Source organism: Protopterus annectens, chromosome 3.part1, assembly GCF_019279795.1.
Source record: "Protopterus annectens isolate FY-2018-M chromosome 3.part1, PAN1.0, whole genome shotgun sequence".
In the NCBI taxonomy this organism is placed as follows: domain Eukaryota; kingdom Metazoa; phylum Chordata; order Ceratodontiformes; family Protopteridae; genus Protopterus; species Protopterus annectens.
The window spans coordinates 1105270234-1105291801 of NC_056732.1; the positions used below are offsets into that span (position 1 = coordinate 1105270234).

General features: G+C 39.4%; 1 protein-coding gene across 2 annotated transcripts in view; it reads right to left on the reverse strand.

The window, feature by feature from the left end:
• The window catches only part of AGO2 (argonaute RISC catalytic component 2), a 2267075-nt gene extending 2265139 nt beyond the window's left edge, over positions 1–1936 (reverse strand). The window contains exon 1 of one of the 2 annotated variants that reach the window (XM_044067244.1): positions 1665–1936. In XM_044067244.1, coding sequence (XP_043923179.1) covers positions 1665–1686 — 22 coding nt within the window. In that variant the 5' untranslated portion in view covers positions 1687–1936. The remainder of the gene's footprint in view (positions 1–1664) is intronic. The other variant, XM_044067245.1, reaches the window with a different exon arrangement.
• Positions 1937–21568: the final 19632 nt, after the last annotated feature.

Sequence of the window (21568 nt, forward strand, 5' to 3'; positions counted from 1 at the left end):
GTCGGCATGCATTTTTCTGGATAATATGAAGTCTGAAACTCAAATGCATGTCATTATTCGGTGACTGCAATTCTCACTGGTTTACTAGAAAACTGCAAATTTTATGAAGAACATACCAAAACTTTGAGACAAACATCTGGACAGTTGAGAAGTGTGGTTCTAATACACAGATATAAGATAATGAAAAGTTTTATTCTAATCTGTTTCATTGTTACTAATGTGTTTGTTACCAAATAGCAGTGTAATGAATATATAGCTATTAAGGGAATTGAATGCATTGACTCTATACACAAAGGTTTAATGAAGGTAAACAACTGCCTGATGTTAACCTTAATACTACCACTGTTCTTTAAACCAGATGTCTAAACAATTCTAAAATATTCACTCACTTTTTTAGTGATGTTTGTCATTATCAAACAAATTATTCTGAAGGTCAAATTAAAATATGAAAATGGAGAAAAAATGCTGTAAATATTTTAACTACATGAAGAGGTGCAGCTGTCACAGATGTGTGGATTTTGAAAGAGACAGAATATTTAGCATTTATATTCCCGTGTACGAGTGTCTTCTTTTACCAAATCCTACATAAGAGAACGAAGTGAATAATGCAAATAAATGCTATTTGCATATACAAATAGATATAAACTACTAGTTTAATGCCACAAACCCAGTTTAGCTAACATTTCTGTTCCCAAATGAGAAACATCGGGGTCACTTAAATTTAATCCAGGTCAGCTAGTGGCGCTAGCTCAGCGCAAAAGGTCACCAGGCACCTTTCCTACCACTCTTCACTCTGTGAAACCACATACAGATATCACATAGCACTGTGCTTATTTATGCATCAGGATGACAGAGTAGCCACCACCACCAAAAGGAAAACGGGCTCCCAACTTCATATTCTGTCACGATACAAAAGTGTCAGAAAAAATAAATGTGATCTCAAAGTGCAGCACAAGATTCTTGTGGGAATAGCTGGCTCCACCACATGAAATTATCCCAATTTTACTTTGTCTAGCAACAGCGTGGATGCACAAACCACAGATTGTCATCAGCCATCAAGTTGGGGCAAAGCGTACAAGAGGCAATATACGAGCATGGAACAGCAAGGCATACAAGTAAAAGTACAGCAATAACAAAATAGGGTACAATGCACGCATGCACATGAGTAAAACTTTATTTGGCCACTTTATCAATAAGTCAGTCAGGGAAAACCTTATTTTATAGCACAACTTTGGGACAGCTCGTAACAGACAAACACGCCGCTTCCTCTTGAAAGCAGCCACAAACCACCGGCTTTTCAAAAGGTACTACTAACCCAGGCCTCCGTCCAGGCCTCATAATAACAGCACCCAAAACACTTCCTGCGCCCACCCCAAGAAATTCATTTTAATTAAACAGAAAATTCCCGCTTTGTTATGACGCGAATCACACAACCATGAGCCCAAGAAACAACACTTAAGCATAGGCTAACACCTTAAGAACAAAAACAATCATAAAATAACAGTCTTCAAACACGCGTTATCTAGACTTAATAAAGTGTTTCTCTCTAACTTTTAAAACATTCTCCCACTCTAATAAAGAATTGTAAGTGGAGAAGTACTACACAGTGACAACTTCAAACACGTTTAACACTGTTTATGTTTTCCTACAGGTTGCTAACTCACCGGGTCCTGCTCCGGGATACATTTTTTAGCTACTGTGTGCTTTAAAATAAAATAAAATACTTAAATAATCCTACAATAAAATCATTACAGGTAAACGGAAACAAGCTTGGGGAAAGGGATTCTAAAAACACAGGTTGTGTGCCTGGGGAAGGGAACCCTGCTAACGTCATGAGCGAAAGGAAAGAGGGGAGGAGACCAAAAAAGATACAGTCTTAGGTTGCAGAACTCCAAGAACGTTCTTACAGTTTGCACAGCGTTATTCCCGCCCTCTGCTGGCGGGAAACTACAAATAAAGAGCTTTGTATTTAAAATACCTAATGTTCAGATCTGTCACTCTCTTCGCGTAGAACAGTCCCTATTTGGGCAGTTGCGTCCTGAAATTAGAAGTGAAGACTGGCAAATGTCCTAATTTTTTAGGGGAAAGTATTTCCTTAGTTTCCTTTAACTATTGTATAAAGCAATTATTTTACATTTGAACCACCGTAGTATGACATGAACAACATGAAAAGCAATTAGGATTCTATAAGAGTGAGCTTTTTATTTTTCGCAACAAACTGCAGTCCAATTGTTTGCGTACGTTGTGAATGTGGTTTGTCCTGCAAAATAAGTTTATATTAAAAAGCCCCACTTCAGGCATCTTTAAATGTTGCCATCGTTAGTAACCAGCTCGTGTCAAATGTTGAGAGGAGTTTGCAGTACTTGTTTATTGATTTATTAATTTGTTTTTATTGCCCTTTTGTTTACCGGGACTCAGTTTAGTTAAACAAAAACATTTTCACTGGAGGGCTGGGAAGAAAAGCTCCAGTGCATTGCAAATATTTAAAAACAGACATTAAGTAATACACGTGAACATATCTTAGGTTGCTGTTGTTGTTGTGTCTTTCGGCTTTTCCCGGTTAGGGGTCCCCACAGCGGAACTCCGGTCCGTTAATGATTGGCAGTAGATTTTTGCGTGCCGAGTTGCCAGCACTGACGCACAACCTTCAACGAAGGTACGCCCATTTACGCATGTCTCCACACAGAAGACGGTTTAGCTGAGAATCGAACTGGACAACATATCTTAGGTAAAACACATTAACATTTGCACATTTCTTTGCTAATTAGATTACACTTTTCAGCTTAGCTGTCGGTGTTATACACGGTATGTCACTTAAATGGCCGTCAAAAGTCATTTGTACTTCAGCATAAATACGTAACCATAATCTGCAAACACTGAAGGCACTGCTGAACATGACTTCATACCTCTCAACTTTCTCCTCCAATATGTAGAATGCTACCTCTCAAAATGTGGAACAAATGCAGAAAACTTGGAACACTTACCAAACAATTATTTTCAACTATGACACTCACAGAATGGCTAAAACTGTTACTTTATAATCGCAAAAAATGCGTTTGATTAATTAATATAAATCAGTATAATTTATAATAAATATTTGTTAAAAATTCTAAACAATGAATGTGCAGAGCGCCTCGTTGGCCCTCTTTACAAGGAACCTTGATGATTGTCCAGCAATAAGTGAAACACATTTTGCTATCCAATAATAACACATTACTTATTTCAGAACATTTCAACTATAAAAGACCACTCAAACTGCTGTCATTATAATCCACCAATGTCCTACTTATTAATTACAGCCACTTCATTATAGGTTCATGGATATGTACAAGGCTAGCTGCCCTTGAGGGCCATTTTAAATCTAGCCAATTTCCTTTTTGTGCTCAAAATAACCTATCCTGTTTGGTTATAGATTGGCCTTACCCATCCCATGATCGATAAGGATATACTACTCCTAGTGAGAATAACTGAGGTCATACGATAGATAATTTGAGGGGACTCATGAATGGGATAAAGCCTTTAGGAATGCATCTGTCTATTAGTAGTACAAGGGATAGTCCTGGGGTAAATTTTCTGTTTCCCATCTATAGCTCTATGTTGCGCTTAAAATGGACATGGATGAATTTTGTTTTATGACTTCTGTGGATGGGGAGTCTATTCCACAGCTGCAGTATCATCTGCAAAATAACTGTCCCTCCTAACCATTCTATCGATGTTGCAAAAGAGGTTTATTTCCCAAGACTGAATATTTCTGATGCCATTTGATTTGCTAATGTGCAGTAAACCCATCGGTAATGAGTCTGAGGATGCCTTGTATGCCAGACACAGGGCACCACTTAGTTTGTGGGATAGAGAATGTAGTGACAAGAGTTTGAGTCAGTCCTTGTAATACATGTTGTTTAGACTTCGTATTTTTTAGTAAGGTATCTTTTTGGGTGTTTCATTTGTTGCATGTGTCTGGATAGATAGATGGTAAAGGTGGCATTATATTCAATGTTTGGTCTAATGAGGACTGAGTAATGAGGGACAATGACATCCCTAGAGCTAGACACTATCCCTATGTTTATAAGCTGTGCAATATAGAAGGACTTTCTTACAACAATAGACACATTGATACAAGAAAAATGGACCGAGTACTGAGTTCACTCTGACAATGACACAAAAGTACCAAAATAGTAAAATAAAGAAGTTGCAGAGTTCCACGACAGATTTACTTTTTATTTATACAAAAAGTCTTTTACAGCCACTTTTATCATTACAAAAATTTGTCTTTGGGGAAAACATTCTTTTCCTGTACTGAAGCCTTCTTTGTCTGCATTCTTATCTCAACCAGAGAAAAACAGTTTCTTCAGCAGGCCGAAATGTTCTTTCATTAATAGGATAGTCTGTAACTTTTCCCACTGTGTTGGCCATTTCTCTTTAACAAGTTCATTCTCTTGAATATCTGTATACATTTGACTCTTATTGTTAATGCCATTTCTTACAAAAACATTCAGAAATATAATACTATTTGTTCCACACAAGCACATTTTATTAAGCTAATCACACTTGTTTCCTGCATATTTCTTTCCTGTACTTATAGATGCTGTGTCCTAAAAATATCACACTGTTACTATGATTACCAAACCTCTGTTACTGTGAAAGAAAAACAGTTCTACCAAATTAATGTATGTGTGTGTGTATATATATATATATATATATATATATATATATATATATATATCAGATAGATACACACACGCAAAACCATATATATATATATATATATATATATATATATATATATATATATATATATATATATATATTTCATACGCTATTACTATGAGGGAAACTAGTGTTTACTTTATATAATTCTATCAATTCCCTCTTCTTATTTTGAAAACCAAAAAATTACAATTGACAGTGTTTTTAATACAAAGTTTAACACACATGCACATTATTATGATCAATAAAATAATAGCTACTATGGCAATTAAAACTGTGATAATGGTTTTCCACCATTCCGAAAACAACCCATTTAACCAATCACTTCAGTCACTGCTTCATGTAGTATCAGAGAATTTACTACATAAGCACTGTCACTGTAAATATTTACTGGATGTAAATGCTGCAATACATATTTTATAGCCTCTAGCTCATGCCCTTTTTGCCGCACGTATCCTGGTAACTTAACCATAATTGGTTTGTGAAGGCTGCCAGCCCAGCTAGCTGGAATTTTGTAAATAATTATTTGTGAATAGTAATATGATTTGTATGCTTGTATTACAAATGTAAGAAAACTATATGTTATGTGTATAATAAACTACTGGTGCAGAAGTGTGTGTTGAACTGTATTTTCTGTACTGAGCTTCAAGAATGTAACCACAGTGTACCTTGCTGGAAAAGAGTAGAAATGTGTATAAACTATATGCTATGCAAATGTATGTTTTGATGGTAAAAGCGGGAACATACAGAGTTAACTTGCAAACCCTCAAGAAAAGCAAAGAGATTTATGATGGTGTTCATCTCAGCTAGGAGACAGAATATCTACAGCTAGGAGGTCTTTATATTGTCTGGAAACAGAAATAATTACAAGTTTCAAATGTAAAAGTGTTTAACTGTTTTACAACTTCCAGTTCTAGGCAAACTTCTGAGAGTTAAGTATTTTTGGCACATGTGCTAATTTTTTTAAGTTTCTGTTAGCCTGGAAGCTGAAGGCAGAGGTGACAAAGAATGATGTAATCTGAGATAACCCAGCAGTAATGTTTGATAGTAATTTAAGAGCTATCTCAGAGAGTGAGTCTGTGCATTTTTTATGTGTCTTTGGACCTAGAAACATTTACCCAGCACTTCTGCCTGCATGTTGCTCTGTAAGTAAGACTTAGATCATAGTATTTCTCTTAGAGATAGGAACTTAGTAAGAATAGTTTAGACATTTTCTGTATTTATGTGAGACTGTCCTGCAATGTTGTTTTAAAATATTTCCAATGATTCTGACGTCTGTTGTCACTGTGTTGTCATTGAGTATTGTGTTGTGCTTTTATGGTTTATTATTAAATGTATTTAAACCTTTCAGTTGTGGCTGGTTTGTTTAGAGATATTTAAGCTGTTAGATTACTTGCATATGTATTTGGTGACAATGTACAGGCTACTCCTAAATAGCCTTAAAAGATTTGGTCACACTTACCATTTGGAAAATAGTAACATTACACAATAGAATTGGTCACCCTTTGGGAAGGGCCTTATAGTAGCTGATAAAGAGTGGTGGGTAGCAGATGATACTACCTTATAGTCTGGGCAGAAGGGGGATAGCTAGTGAACCTGTGCCAGCCTTCCCCAGGAGTGTTTGTGTGTTTGTATATAAAGCAAATCTCAAAGTGGTGTGTGTGTGTGTGTGTGTGTTTGTGTGCGTGTGTGTGTGTGTGTGTGTGTGTGTGTGTGTGTGTGTGTGTGTGTGTGTGTGTGTGTGTGTCAGCTACTTGGTCAGGGACATGAAGCACTGGTTGGACAGAGAGGGTGTTGGAGGTTTTGGCTTGACCACTCGGCTGAGATCTTAACCCTATAGCTGTGCCAGTAGGGAGTCTTATTAGGGATCTGAAGAGAGAGGAAGAAATCAGCCCCAGAGTGACTGTGATCTCTATGTGATCTTAAGGGAAATTGTACTTTACTGTGTGTGTACTTGTCATCCTCCCAATGTGCACGTCCCTCACTGGTGCTAGTGGTGAGGATTGAGGCTCCTTGATTACTGGGACAGTGCAGGGGCATCACATGGTTTATCTCCCTTCTGGAAGGTCACTATTGCAAACCCAGTGTAGTACTTCCCATCTCTGATATGCAATAAAACTGGATAAGTAGTACTTGTTCCCTGTCTGTATTTGTACATTCTTTGTACTGAAAGTAGTTATCCATTTTGAAAATACACTCTGACTAACCTCTTCTGTAATTTTGTTTATCTCACTGTCATTTAGCAAAGTCTTGATTGTCAAATGTGGAGTTTGAACTATAACCCCTGAAAACATTGTCAAATACTTTGTCTTATTCCCTAGTAAATGGCCAAAAGCTGTTTAATGCAAGGATGATATCCTTTTTCCTACAGAAGTCATTCTCCTGCTACAAAAAGTAACTGGTCTTAACTTAGTGTCCATTTTCTGAGATACCTCTTGTGGCCAAGACTCTTAATAACATCACTGAGAGTATGCCCTTCCCTGCTGCTGCTTGCAAAACAAAAGGTAATTTACTGGTGGGCACTATCAGCTCCATTGCCTGTGCCAACTTCTGCTTTAACATTTTAAATGCCTCTTCCTCAGTGCAACTCCATTGTAGAGTCAACTCTTCTTTTTTTAATTTGCCAATATTTTGTAGAGAGGAGCTGCAGCTTCTACATAGTCCTCTATGAATTTCATATTGTAGTTTATGATTCCCATGAATTTAGGAAAATCTGAAATTGTCAAAGCTTTTGGTAAGTTCAGAATGCCCCTCATCCTTTCCTGACAAACAGTCCTCCCTGTCAGTATGATAATGGTTCCTAGAAATTTTACTTCTTCTGACAAAAACTGTATTTGTCCTTGTTTCCTTTGAACCCTGCCTCTTGCAAATGTCTCAGAACATTTCTCAGCTGTGATATATGTTCTTCCACAGTCTTTGACTGTATCAGAATGTCATTAATATAATGAATAACCCTATCATCTTTGCTCACATCCTGTGAGAATGTCTCTATTATCTGATGAAAAATGACAGGACTCTTCTGAAAACCCAGAGGTAATCTTTGCCATTCCCTTTTTCTGAAGTGGTACTGCATGTGACAAAGGGGGATACTGCCAGCACAGCTATCTGGAATTTTGTAAATAATTATATGTCATTTGTGAATATCGACATGATTTGTCTAAGATGTTTCTATTACAAATATACTAGAATTGTATGTCATGTGTATATCAAACTGCTGGTACAGACTTGTGTGTTGAAAAGGTTTTTGCAATGTGCTGTTTGAAATGTAACCACAGTGTCCCCTATTGGAACAGAACAGAAATGTACATGCACTATTGCAACTGTTTAAATGTATATATTTTAATAGTGGAAACTGGAATACAGGCAGTTAACTTCAGAAAAATAACTGAAATTAAATTACTTTATGGCTACACAATAAAATATGGTATCTTTCAGTTTTCAATGCAGCCAGAGACACAGAGTCTGTGCTGAGAAGCTTCATGTACTGTCTTCAGAGTGAACTAATTACTAGTTTTGAAATGTGAAAAAAAATCTAAGCCTGTTTCCTACCTTTCCTGTAACTAGTGTAATCCAGATTCAGATTTGCTGTATCCATGACTGTATGTAAGCTTCTGAGACCCCAAGCTTTCTGTGTTGGAGGGAAGCCTTCTAGCTTATCAGTTGGAGTGGTAAGCACTAGGTAACCTATCTACCACATAAGGAGTGGTTCTGGCCCAGAAATTGTAGTTATTGGCCATTTGGTCAGTTTTCCCATCTCTCTCAACTTTCTGATTTAAAAGCCCGCATTTGCACTTGTTTCCCCCTTTCCTGTAACTAGTTTAGTCCAGATACAGAGTCTTAATTTTAGCTCTTGAATTTGCTTATTCATGATCAGCACTTGTTCAGAACTTGTTGTAAGCACTAAATAACCTACTAATTACTACAGCACTCAATCTTCCTCATTACCTTGAGGAAAACAGTTTTGGTACTTACTTTCCTCACTTGCTTAGAGAAAAACAGCTCTTGTACTCACTTTCCTCACTTACCTAGATGAAAATAGCTTTTTATTCAGGCATGTCCAGGGGTCAGCTCTTGTAGCCCAGGCAAGTATGACCCTAGCCCTGAGTAGCATTCTGCCATCACCCAGAATGATACCGCTTCTGGTGTCATTCTAAAGGGATCCAGTATCTGTCTACCTGGGATGACACGGTCGACAGACCATGATGTTTTGCCAGAGATGGCCTGCACCTGTCACTTCTGGGATGCCGGATACTGGCTAAGGTTCTTGCCGCCCCTATAGTGCCTTTTTTAGGCAAGGTTCAAATGACAAATTCACCACCGTAACAGGAACAGGCAAGCAAAAACTGAGGGTGATGCTACTCAATGCTAGAAGTCTAAATCTCAAAATGCACTCACTCGAGACACTCCTTAAAATGGAGAACATCGATATCTGTGCAGTGACTGAGACCTGGTTCAAGGCTCCTGAGAGCACCCCTGCACCACCAGGCTATAACTTATACCACACTTTTCGGCCATATAACCAGGACCGGAATTCCAAAGGCGGAGGTGTGTCCATATTCATTAAGGATATCCACACCTCCAGGCTAGTTGCTCAGTATAATGCAGCCAAGGTTATCCAAGTGCAACTAACTCTGGGCAAAACTGAAATCCAAATTGTAGCTTGCTACAGATCCCCTACCATGCCCCAGGATTCCCATTCCTCTTTTCTTGATGTACTGTAAAATATTAGGGTTCAACCAAACAACCTAATAATAGGCGATTTTAACTACCCCACCATTAACTGGGAAAACTACTCATGTACCAACTCCTTTGCTCAACTCTTTCTGGAATTCATAAACTCCAGTGCCCTGGATCAACTTACCTACACCACCACCAGGGGCCACAATATCCTAGATCTAGTCTTTACCAACATGAGTGACCGGTGTTCCACACCTGAAGTCAACGCCTCATTAGTCCGATCCGACCATAAGCTAATTACCCTAGATATCCACATCCTGCCCCCACCCCCCATTAAGGAAACCATGGCAAAAAAGTTCTCCAAAGCCAACTTCATGCTTCTTAAGACAGAAGTAGTGAATTTCATGACACCCATGCAGATGGACAATACAGTTACGACTACTGAATCCTACACAACTGCACTTTATAAGCACTTACATGAGTGCATGGATTGTGCTATCCCAAACAGAACTAAGACTCTCTCCTCCAAAAAAAGGAAGCCAATCTGGTAGTCCCCTGCCATAAACAAACTGTACAACAGAAAGAAGAAACTGTTGCAAAAGAGAGTAAAATCCCAAGAGTGGAGGAGCTCCCTGGTCAGCCTCAGTAAGAAGCTGCAATCCCTGATAAAATCCTCCAAAGCTAGTTATGAAAACAAAATCACCACTGATTCTAAAGACAACCACAAAGCATTCTATAGCTATGTCAAGAATCTCAATGGCAACACTCAGATCTGCTCTGAGTTACAGCACGATGGCACTAAATATACAGACCCAACTGATATTGCCAGCATCCTGCTAGATAGGTTCAGTGATAAATTTACCCCCCTCTCACCCTCTAAAGAGCCCATCTCTATACTGGAAGAATGCAAAGTTCCTGTAATCATGGCTGCACAGGTAAAAAACACACTCTCCAAAGCCAAAAACACAGCATCCATGGGACCAGACAACATCCCAGGCTGAGTTCTACACAGTGGCGGCTGGTGACTTCAAATCAAAGGGGGGCTGCAGGAGACAGCTGAATGGGTGGGGTCAATGGGAAGGGGTGTGGCCAACTAGAAAGGGGAGGAGCTAAGCTCAAAACCACAAAAACTAAATATACTGCCCTGGGTGCCAAACCGTCATTATGAGAGTCCAATCAAGACAATATGAAGTGTAGAAGAAAAAAATATTTCAATGCATTGGCTGCATGACAGCTTAATATCTAGATGGAAACAAAAAAGGTTGTGAGGCATGAAAAAATAAATTACTTTTTTTTAAATACATTAATGGAATGCCAGTCAAAATCAAGTATAAGAAAAACAAGCAGCACTCAACTCAAACCACTTCTTGCACTGCAGTTCTAATTATAATTTATATTCAGCTTTATTAAAGTACCAAGTAACATGCTGAAAGTAGAAATCTCTGATGCCCCCACTTGTAAAAATGTTCCTTATCCAAAAAAAACCTGCTGCCTGACATCTACTTGTTTCATGGGGAAAACATGATCAAAGTAAAAAATGAAAAGCAAACAAGAAATAAGGTCAAGATACATTGCTTAAAAGGATTACTGTACAGGTTATGGACCACACGATTGGCATCCTGTTTACGGGTAAAGCCTGCAGAGATGACTGGAAGTCTCCAAGTGTAATGAGACTCTTAAAATAATGTAATCCTGTCCTTTATTACAAATACTGGCATATGCATTTCAATACCCAAGGCTTATACATTATCTAGTTAAGTATTCTCTACATGGCAACATATAGGCTTTCAATGTTGGCAATTCTTTAACAGTATGCTTATTAAAGCTTACTTGCATCTTGCAATCTCAGCCAAGCTACCTAATGGTCAATAAAGTATTGCTACTTAAACACAGAGCAACAGGCACTTTGAGTAATAAGCATAAATCAACAGTACAAAAAATATGACAGAAACCAGACCATTCTGTAAAAATCAAGGACAGATGAAAAGCCACTCTAGTACTTGTGTCTACCTTGGATGGGGGGGATACTCTGCACATTTACACTGCATAACTACTCCTTGCCTTGCTTCAACACATCCAGAGTCACTACATGGGGGAGTGGGGTGCAACAAGTATGTCACAGTTTGAAATGTCTCTGGCTGACTTGTGATGGCCCTGACACATTTGTCATACCTCTCAACCTCAGAGCAAGAAATCTGGACAAAGCCATACAAAGAAATGGGACAAAGGCCCAAAAATAAGGACAATTTTTAAAATATTGCTCTTATAAACTTAGAAAGATAATATAGGTCTTGCATTAGTATGAATTTTCTGAATGGTATGAAATCTGAAACTCAAATGTCTGTCATTATTTTCTAACTTCAGTCTTTAATGATTTGTCACTAATTTGCCAAAAAACACAATTTTATGAAAAATGGACCAAAAATGGGATGTAAAAATATAAAATAGCAACACAATACAGCTGGGAACCTGTCAAAGAAGGGATACTTTAATATTAGTACTGCTAACTTGAGCAGCTGACAAAATAAAAGAATCTACATGCATTTCTGAAATAAAAGTAATCTAACTGATTATTACAGTTATTTCTTAATTATAAACCCTCCATGTTTTCTTCCAAAATTGCTATTTTGCGGAGGGATCATTAGAGGAAGAGCAACATTTTGAGCCCAAATCAGGGACAGTTGAAAGGTTTGGCTATGCTTAATTCTATAAAGCAATTTATTTGCATGTACCTCTCAACCTGTTAATGCAATACATCTGGACAAGGTCAAATATATTGGGGGAACATATAAACAGTACTAAAATTGCTCTTGTATAAACTGAGACAGTTGATAGAACAGGTCTTACTTTAGCATGCATTTTTCTGAAGGTTATGAAGTCTGAAACTCAGTGTGTCATTATTTAGTGACTTAATTCCTAAATGATTTGCCAGAAAACCACAAATTTTATGAGGAACAAACCAAAAATAAGAAGCAAAAAATCTATTCATTCTTTGAAAATCTGGACAGTTGGGAGGTATGGTTCAGCTGGGGCTGCCTAAGTTTGCCGCCCTTCCCCCTCACAAAACCATGATCGAATGGAGCCTCCCCCTGCAGCCATTCCAATGATCCATTACTTGGCTATTTCACTCCATTTACCATAAACACTAACGTGCATACTGATTTACTTCGATGATGATTTGAACTTCATTTGAAAGTTTTATTTTGCATTTTACAGCACAAACACTAAGACATCTGCTAAACAAACTTGGCATTAAAACCTCTCTGCCATTGAAACTCACATTCATTGAAACAACATTGAAACCCACATTCAAAGAAAATACATTTTACCAGTGGCAGATAAAGATTAATTCTGGGCTGTTTTCAAATCATAGGCCCCTTGCATATGAAACATACATGTGCTCTTTGATACACCTTCCTATTGCTTTGAGCATTTTTCCAGTAAACAATGAAACAAAACGCATGCACCAATGACAAAACTGCCCAATTCAGAACATTTCCATCATAAAAGTCTACTCAAACTTCTACAGTCCACTATTATCAGTAAATATGCACAATTCTACAGTCCACCATTATCAGTAAATATGCACAATCTCTGAAGTAGTAAAAAAGTAATCTAAATAATTCCACATTAAATAAATCTGTAAAGAAGAGGTTGCTGCTAGCAATCATCTTTATATTTCATGGTTTAATCGAAAAATAAAGTGTCTGATGCCTCTGAGGAATAAATTGCCTAAATTACATTAAAAATAAGCTAGTAATATTGCAATAGGAAATGGATAGCAAACTGATAACAGGCTCATATTTAGTATCTTAACTTTCAGTACGGCAGTAGTCACCACTTATGGGAGTAGAACCAACAACCTTCTGCATCAAAAGCAAGTACACAACCTGTTGTGCTATTAGCAATGCGAGCTGACTTAGCATAATCAGCACTAAACTTCTCTTCCCCTACAGCTCTCAGCTCCTTGTAAAATCTACTCAATACTCAACTGCATCTCAACTTCGCAGCACAAGAAATCTGGAAAAAGCCAAATTTATTGGGATGGGTCAAAACGGTAAAAACCAGGGACACATTAAACATTGCTTGTATAATCTTGGAAAGCTGCTAGAATAAAATGCTGTGTTACCACCATACATTTTACTGCCAAGGTCCCTGTGCAAAAGAGTCAGAACAACATATCACTATGCCAAATCACCTGCTTTGTGAAAGAAAAATGCTGTGTTACCACCATACATTTTACTGCCAAGGTCCCTGTGCAAAACAGTCAGAGCAACATACCACTACACCAAATCAGCTGCTTTGTGAAAGAGAGGAAGACTGAAACTTAAATGGCTATTATTAAATGAATTCAGTTCTCACCATAGCTGTCAACCTCTTAGCACAAAACACCTGGACAAACCCAGTAATGAGGGAATACAGCCCTCAAACATATTCAGTGAATTTAGTTCTTGCCATAGCTGCCAACCTTAGCACAAAAAACCTGGACAAAGCCAATAACAGGGTAATACAGTCCCAAAAATAAGGACAATTTTCATATAGTCATCTTATAAACTTAGAAAATTGCTATAATAAAAGGTTGTGTTACTATATATTTATTGCTAGAATAAAAAGTTGTTTTACTATGTATTTTCTGAAGAATATGAAGTCTGAAATTCAAATGCCTGTCAATTTTACTTCTGACGGAGCAAAAACAATTTTCAGCAGAGGCCCAGGGAGAAATACTGTAGACACATGTCTTTGTAAAATGGCAGGACACCAGAGCAAATCCACACAAACACAGGGATAAGATGCAGACTCCACACAGAAGGCACCCCAGCCAAGAATCAAACCAGAAAACCTATAGCTGTGAGGCAACAATACTGCCACTGCACCATCAAATATGTAAGGAATTAAACATTCAGAAACCTGAAGTCTGAAATTCAAATGCCTGTCAATTTTATTTAACATTTGTTAATCAGGACAGTCTGACTTGGAACAAAAAAACAATTTTCAGCAGAGGCCCAGGAAGAAATAATGCAGACATGTCTTTGTAACATGGGAGGACACAAAAGCAAACCCACACAAACACAGGGAGAAGATACAGACCCCACAAAGATGGCACCCCAGCCAAGAATCAAACCTGAGAACCTGCAGCTGTGAGGCAACAATGCTACCACTGCACCATGAAATATCAAGCATTGCAACATTTACAAACCACAGATATTATGAGGAACAGATCAGATCAAATATGAGGCAAAAATCTGCAATTTTTTTACCAATGGTGGTGGGTAGGGAATTCACCTCTTTAACACCTGCATACAAAGTACAGGGTTCAAGCCTGAGGTATTCCTTACCACACTACCATGAGTCTAACCACCAGTATATTGCACCTGGGGCATTTTCACACACACACACCTTGTAGCAAACCACCACACAACACACACACACACACACACACACACCTACCTTGTAGCAAGCCACCATACACACACACACACACCTACCTTGTAGCAAACCACCATACACACACACACACACACACACACCTACCTACCTTGTAGCAAACCACCATACACACACTTACCTGTAGTAGATCTTTCCCTATAGCAAACCACCATAAATCCATCCAAATCCCTGTCCGAGTAAGCTACGAAAACCCCTGCAAATCCACACCAGACCCTGCCCATCGCGAGATCTTCCCCCGATGAGACTGCAGCAAATTCCAGACTGCTGACATTGCAGTCCGACCCCGACGCGTTTTCCCAGCGAGTTCCAGGACAGTCTATGCAGTTTAAAACTGCATAGACTTCTGTGAGCTCCGTTCTTCATGTTTCCCAGTCAGAACTGCTGCTGAAACAATCTGCGCGTGCTCCAGACTGTCTCAGCAGCAGTCCGGACTAGTGCGCATGCGCAAAAGTCCGCGATTTTTTAAATTTTTCTTTTTCTTTTTATTTCTTTATTTTATTTTACAGTTGAGGGGGCTGCAGTCCAGTAGCACGGGCCGCCCCTGGTTCTACACGAACTACAGAATGAACTGACACCCCACCTAAGTACCATGTTCAATCATAGCCTCATCTCAGGCTTTGTGCCCGCTGAATGGTGCACAGCGACAGTTATCCCACTTCACAAGGGGGCAGCCACTACGGATCCTGGGAACTACCGCCACATTAGTTTGACGAGCCTGGTCTGCAAGGCCTTGGAACGTATTATCATGGAACTTATAAACAAAGACATTGGTAATCTCCAAACTCTGGACCCCACCCAGTTCGGTTTTGTAAAAGGCAGATCATGTCTCCTAAACCTAATAGACTTCTTTGAAGCAGTCGCTAAAGCCGTAGACGAGGGTAAGGTGGTTCACACAGCCTATCTAGATCTTGCCAAGGCTTTCAACACCATCCCCCACTCTGGAATTATAGATAAACTCACTAAATTAGGTATAAATCCCTATGTCACAAGATGGGTTGCCAACTGGCTCACTGACAGAACCCACACTGTGAAAGTAGCAGAGTCCAAATCCGACTTCAGACCAGTGACAAGTGGAGTACCACAGGGTTCAGTCCTGGGTCCTCTCCTGTTTGGTATCTACTTCTCTGAAGTACAGACTAACACAGAAGGTCTTTGGCTAATGAAGTTCGCAGATGACTGCAAACTAGGAGCCATAATCAAAACTCCTAACGATGTGGACATCCTACAAAAAGGCCTCACTGAGACAGATGCCTGGTGTCAAAGCCATGGCCTCAAGCTCAATGCCAAAAAGAGCATTGTTATTCCATTTGGTAAAGACTCTGTACCCATGAACTAGAACATAGGCAGTAGTATACTTAACACCGAAAGTGTGATAAGAGACCTTGGAACACAGGTGGACAGTAGTCTCTCCTTTGATAATCACATTGCCACAGTAGTCAGGAAATCCTTCTACATGGCACACCTCATCACAAAAGGTTTCTCATCCAGAAAAAAAGAGGTCATTGTTCCCCTGTACTCATCACTCATTAGACCCATTATAGAGTACAATGCCCCTTTTGGTATGTACCTCACAAGACATCTACAACAACTGAAAAGGCTACAGAAATACCTCACAAAGAGGATTACCGGCCTCAAACAGATGCCCGATGCAGAGCGTTTCAAAACACTCCAGCTTTACTCCATCGCATATCGCCTACTCAGAGGTAATCTCTGCCTAACATACAAAGCTATGTCAAACCCAGAGCTGTTGGACATGCTCCACTTAAATAAGTCCCAATCCCTCCAAGCTACATGCTTTAGGGACCTAAATCTTGTCACCACAATAAACAGAACATGCCGGAGGGATAGATTCCTGTCCCAGAGACTTCCCATACCCTGGAATAAACTACCTATCTATATCAAACAAAGCTCCTCATTTGTACTCTTCAAGAAAAATCTTGATGAGTGGATGGGAAATAGGAAATTCACCCCGGGGATCACTTCTGTGGCTCTGCTCAACAGTGGCACAGGAAAATAATTTTCTTGGGTGGCAAAAGCCAGGGTACCTTTTTGGCTGGGCTTGTATAGGCCCTAGGGCCGATAGCCTAGTAACTACCTATAAACCTATGAACCTATGTGAAGGAACGCAATTGTTTTATGACTTATAGCATCTGTCAAAGATCTAAGGTCTATGTATTTTCACAGGTATATGCCAAATACTGTCAGCCACCAGCAGTGAGGGTTTCACCTGGGATAGAGTCAGATGACAAGAACTCATGTCATTCTGCAAGCTATCCCAGCAGTAATATTTGAGATATTAATTTCAGAACTCTCTTAGAGAGACAGAGCATTCTGTATTTTGTCTTGGACCTGACAAGAACCATTTACCATACATCTGCCTTGCTCTAATTAAGTAAGTTAACTAGGGTATAATAATTCTCTTAGATTCAGTCAGGAATGTACTGAAGCTTAGTTTAGATATTTTTATTCATTTATTTGAGACTATCCTGCAGTGTTGCTTTAAATATATCCTGTGGTTTTGAACTTTGATGTTACCATGAATATATACCGAGTATTTTCTTGTTCTTTTATTATTTATTATTAAATGTATTTAAACCTTTCATTGTGGGTGATCTGTCTAGAAATATTTAAGTTTTGCGAGTGCTTGCATATTTATTTGCTAACACTGTGTGGGCCACTCCTAATAGCCTTGCTCTTGGTCAAACTACCATTTGTATTAATATTAATATTACACAGTAAGATTGGACATCCTTTGTTAAGGGCCTTAAAGCAGCTGATAAGGAGTTGACTGGTGGCAGTGGTAACTACCTTATAGTCTGGGTAGAAGGGGGCATAGCTAATAAACCTGTGCCAGCCTTTCCTAGGTGTGTGTGTGTGCGTGTGTGCATGTGTGTGTGTGTGTGTGTGTGTGTGTGTGTGTGTGTGTGTGTGTGTGTGTGTGTGTGTAAATCAAACCTCAAAGAGTGTGTGTGTCAGCTACTTGGGCAGGGACACGAATCACTGGTTGGACAGTGAGGGTGCTGGAGGCCTTAGCTTGGTCACTCGGCTGAGAAGTCAACTCTATATGTGTGCCAGTAGGGAGTCTTACTGGGGATCTGGAGAAAGGTAGAGGAACCAGCTCTGGACTGACTGTGGTCTCTTTGTGCGCTTAAGGGAAATTGCACTTGATACAAAGAGCTGCAATTGGAAATACTGTGTGTGTACTTGTAATCCTTCCAGTGAATGTTCTCCCACTGTTGACAGTGGTGAGGATTGAGGCTCTTTGATTACTGGTTCAGTGGTGGGGTGTCACATATTGGTGAGAAGTGGTGAGAAATCCAAGTCATATATTTATTGGCTGGCAGTGGTGGGGTCACAGCATCACATATTGGGATTCAGTGGTGTGGATATTGAACTCCTGTAACCTGTAAACATTGATCACTAAAGAAGGTGTTTGTACTCTCAAGCAGCCACACAGTGAACATTCAGAGGTTCATATCACAATAGTTTTGTTTATTTTATTTATTTATTTATTTATTTGCAGTTGGTTAACCAGGATAGTCCATTGGGCCAAAAGAACCCATTTCAATGGAGTCCTGGGGAGAAAAGCTCCAACACAGATTACACAAAGATTACAGAGATTTACATTTCAAACAATTTCTGATTACAAGACAGAACAAAAATACTGAGGTTACAATCAAAAATACATTTTTTTGAAGGAGAACATTGTTCAAGTAGGATTAGGAAGTAAATAGATAGATGCAGAAGGCTTTCAGTTAGCTAGGTACAATTAAGAAGTTGATTACTAGCTTCAAAAATGAATTTATGAGATGGAAGACTGTAGGAAGTGGAGAATGATTATGTGGGGTGGGAGCAGGAGCATTCCCATGTGGATGTTAGGTGGGAGTGGAGTGATTTTTTTAAAGGTAGGGAGGCTAGTGATGGTACGAATGGAGGAAGGGAGGGAGTTCCACAGGAGTGCTAGAGAAAAGGACAGGAGGTTTTGTCCTGGGGGGCGAAGGGGTCTATAGACGTCTATTAGGTTTTGATTGGTAGATCTGAGAAGTCTTTGTGTGTGGTGTATTTTAAAGGTAGTAGAGAGGGAGGGACAGAAGGATGGCTGGAAAATGAGTTTGTGTGTATAGGTGAGCTGAGTATAGGAGAGGTAGTTGGGAAGTTCAAGCCAATTTAGTTTGTGGAGAGGTGCACAGTGATGGGTTGAGGATTTGTTGCTAGTGGCAAATCTGGCTATTTTATTATAACAAGAGGACAGTTTTGTTTTCAGAGATGATTGTAGGTTTGTTAAAAGAGGGGCACCATGGAGAAGGGAGGGTAAGAGAAATGCAGTAGAGAGAGTGAGCTTAGTAGCTGGGGTGAGGTATCGATTGTGTCGGTAGAGCAGGCCAAGTTTTTGGTGTTTTTTTATGTTTAGTAGTAGATGGGAATGAAATTTAAGCTTGTCATTGATTTGGACTCCTAGTAGTTTGGTTTCAGATACCAGTTCAAGAGGTGTATTATTTTGGCTGGTGATAAAGAATAGTTTTCTGTCAAAGGTGTTGGTTTTAGAGGGGGTAAATATCATAAGTTTTGATTTAGCTGCATTAAGTGCAGGATGGTTGTCTTTCATCCACTGTTCTGTGGTAGAGAAGGTATCTTGAGTCAGCTTTAGGAGAGTTGGGATGGATGAGGCTGCACAGATGATTGTAGAATCATCTGCATATTGGATGATGTTAGCATAAGGGATAGAGCGGAAATAATCATTAATGAATATATTGAAGAGGAGGGGGCCCAATATGGGACCTTGTGGAACACCTGTGGGGGTGTTAAGGAAGGAGGAGGTGGCTTTTTTCCACTTGACAGCTTGTTGCCTGTTGGAGAGATAGCTGGTAAACCAATTGAGGGTTGAAGGTGATAGGTTTAGCTTAGATAGTTTAGTTAAGTAGTAGGTTATGGGAGATAGTGTCAAAGACCTTAGAGAGATTGAGTAGGATGGTAGATACAGTAAAACCAGAATCTCTAGCTTTATTCACAGTTTCAAGGAAGGATAGGAGGGCAGTCATAGTGCTATGATTGGATCGGTATCCATGTTGGGTAGGAGTTAATAGGTTGTTGTCTAATAAATGGGGAAGGAGTTGAAGATGGATACATTTCTCCAGAATTTTTGAAATTGGAGAGGATGGCGATAGGCCGGAAGTTGGTAATATTAGTATTGTTACCTCCTTTGTGAAGGGGAATGATGAAAGCCTTTTTCCAGAGTTGTGGAACAAGACCTTCTTGGATAGAGCGGTTGATTAGGATACTGATTGAGAGGGCAATGGCTTCAGCAGCTATGCTGAGGAAATATGAGGGAATGTTATCGGGGGCATTGGTGCATGATTTTAGCCTCTGCAGGAGTTTTTTTTATCGTAGAAGTAGGGATTGGTTTCATGGAGAATGTAGGGGGTTGAGAGGTTGTAGGTTGAGAGGTTGTAGAATGATAGAGTGGAGATGGAGGGGGTGTTGGGAGAGGACAAGTGGAAGTAGGAGGTGCATAGTTGTTAGAGAAGGAAGAGGTTAGTTTGGAAATAGAGTTAATGAAAAAAGAGTTAAATTGGGTGGCAAGATCATTGTCTTGTACATTTATTGATTAGGTTGATTAGGATACTGATTGGGAGGGCAATGGCTTCAGCAGCTATGCTGAGGAAATATGACGGAATGTTATCGGGGGCATTGGTGCATGGTTTTAGCCTCTGTAGGAGTTTTTTTATGGTAGAAGTAGGGATTGGTTTCATGGAGAATGTAGGGGGTTGAGAGGTTGTAGAATGATAGAGTGGAGATGGAGGGGGTGTTGGGAGAGGACAAGTGGAAGTAGGAGGTGGATAGTTTTTAGAGAAGGAAGAGGTTAGTTTGGAAATAGAGTTAATGAAAAAAGAGTTAAATTGGGTGGCAAGATCATTGTCTTGTACATTTGGGCTAGGGATTGGGTTTTTGGTTATACCAGGTTTTAAGAGGGTGGTTATATCTTTCCAGGACTTTTGTGGGTTGATTTTATGTTTACTTTGAAGCGAGGAGAAGTAGATTTGACGGTCTGCTGTGATAAGCTTTTTAACCAAGTTACCAAGAGTTTTGTACTCCTTCAGGGTAGTGGGAGATTTGTTCTTTTGGTAGCGTGCTCAGGCTTTGTCTCTAAGTCGCATGGTAGTTACTGTGTTTTTTGTTAGCCAGGGGGTAGTTTGTTTTTTATTCTTCTGGTTTTTAAGGGAGCATGAATATCTAAAAGATTTAGGAAAGTAGAATTAAAGTGTGTGATTGCATTTTCCAGGGGTAGAGTTTTTAGGGGGTACCAGTTAAGTGATTTTAGGGAGTCAGAGAAGGCATCTGGGTTGAAGTTTTTTTGGCATCTGGTATGACGTAATTATGGGTAACTTGTAAGGGAGAAGGAAGGTGCCTAGCAAAGATGGGAAGGTGGTCGCTGAGGGAGTCAGGAAGAGTTCCACTATCAGGGTAGTAGTGGGGGTGAGAGACTAAGATCCAGTCTAGAATACTGCCACTAGTGAAGTCTTTAGAGGGCCTAGTAGTGGAGTTGATGGGTTGAGAGTAGTTATACAGGTTGATGTTTAGGGAGAGGGTAAAGGACTGAATGGAGGACCAATTAATGTTGGTGTCTCCCATGATAATGGTTTAATTTGAGATATTGGTAGAAAACCAGGAGAGGATATCTTCAGGTACAGAGATATTGTCACCAGGGGGAATGTAAAGGGAGGCTATGCATATATGT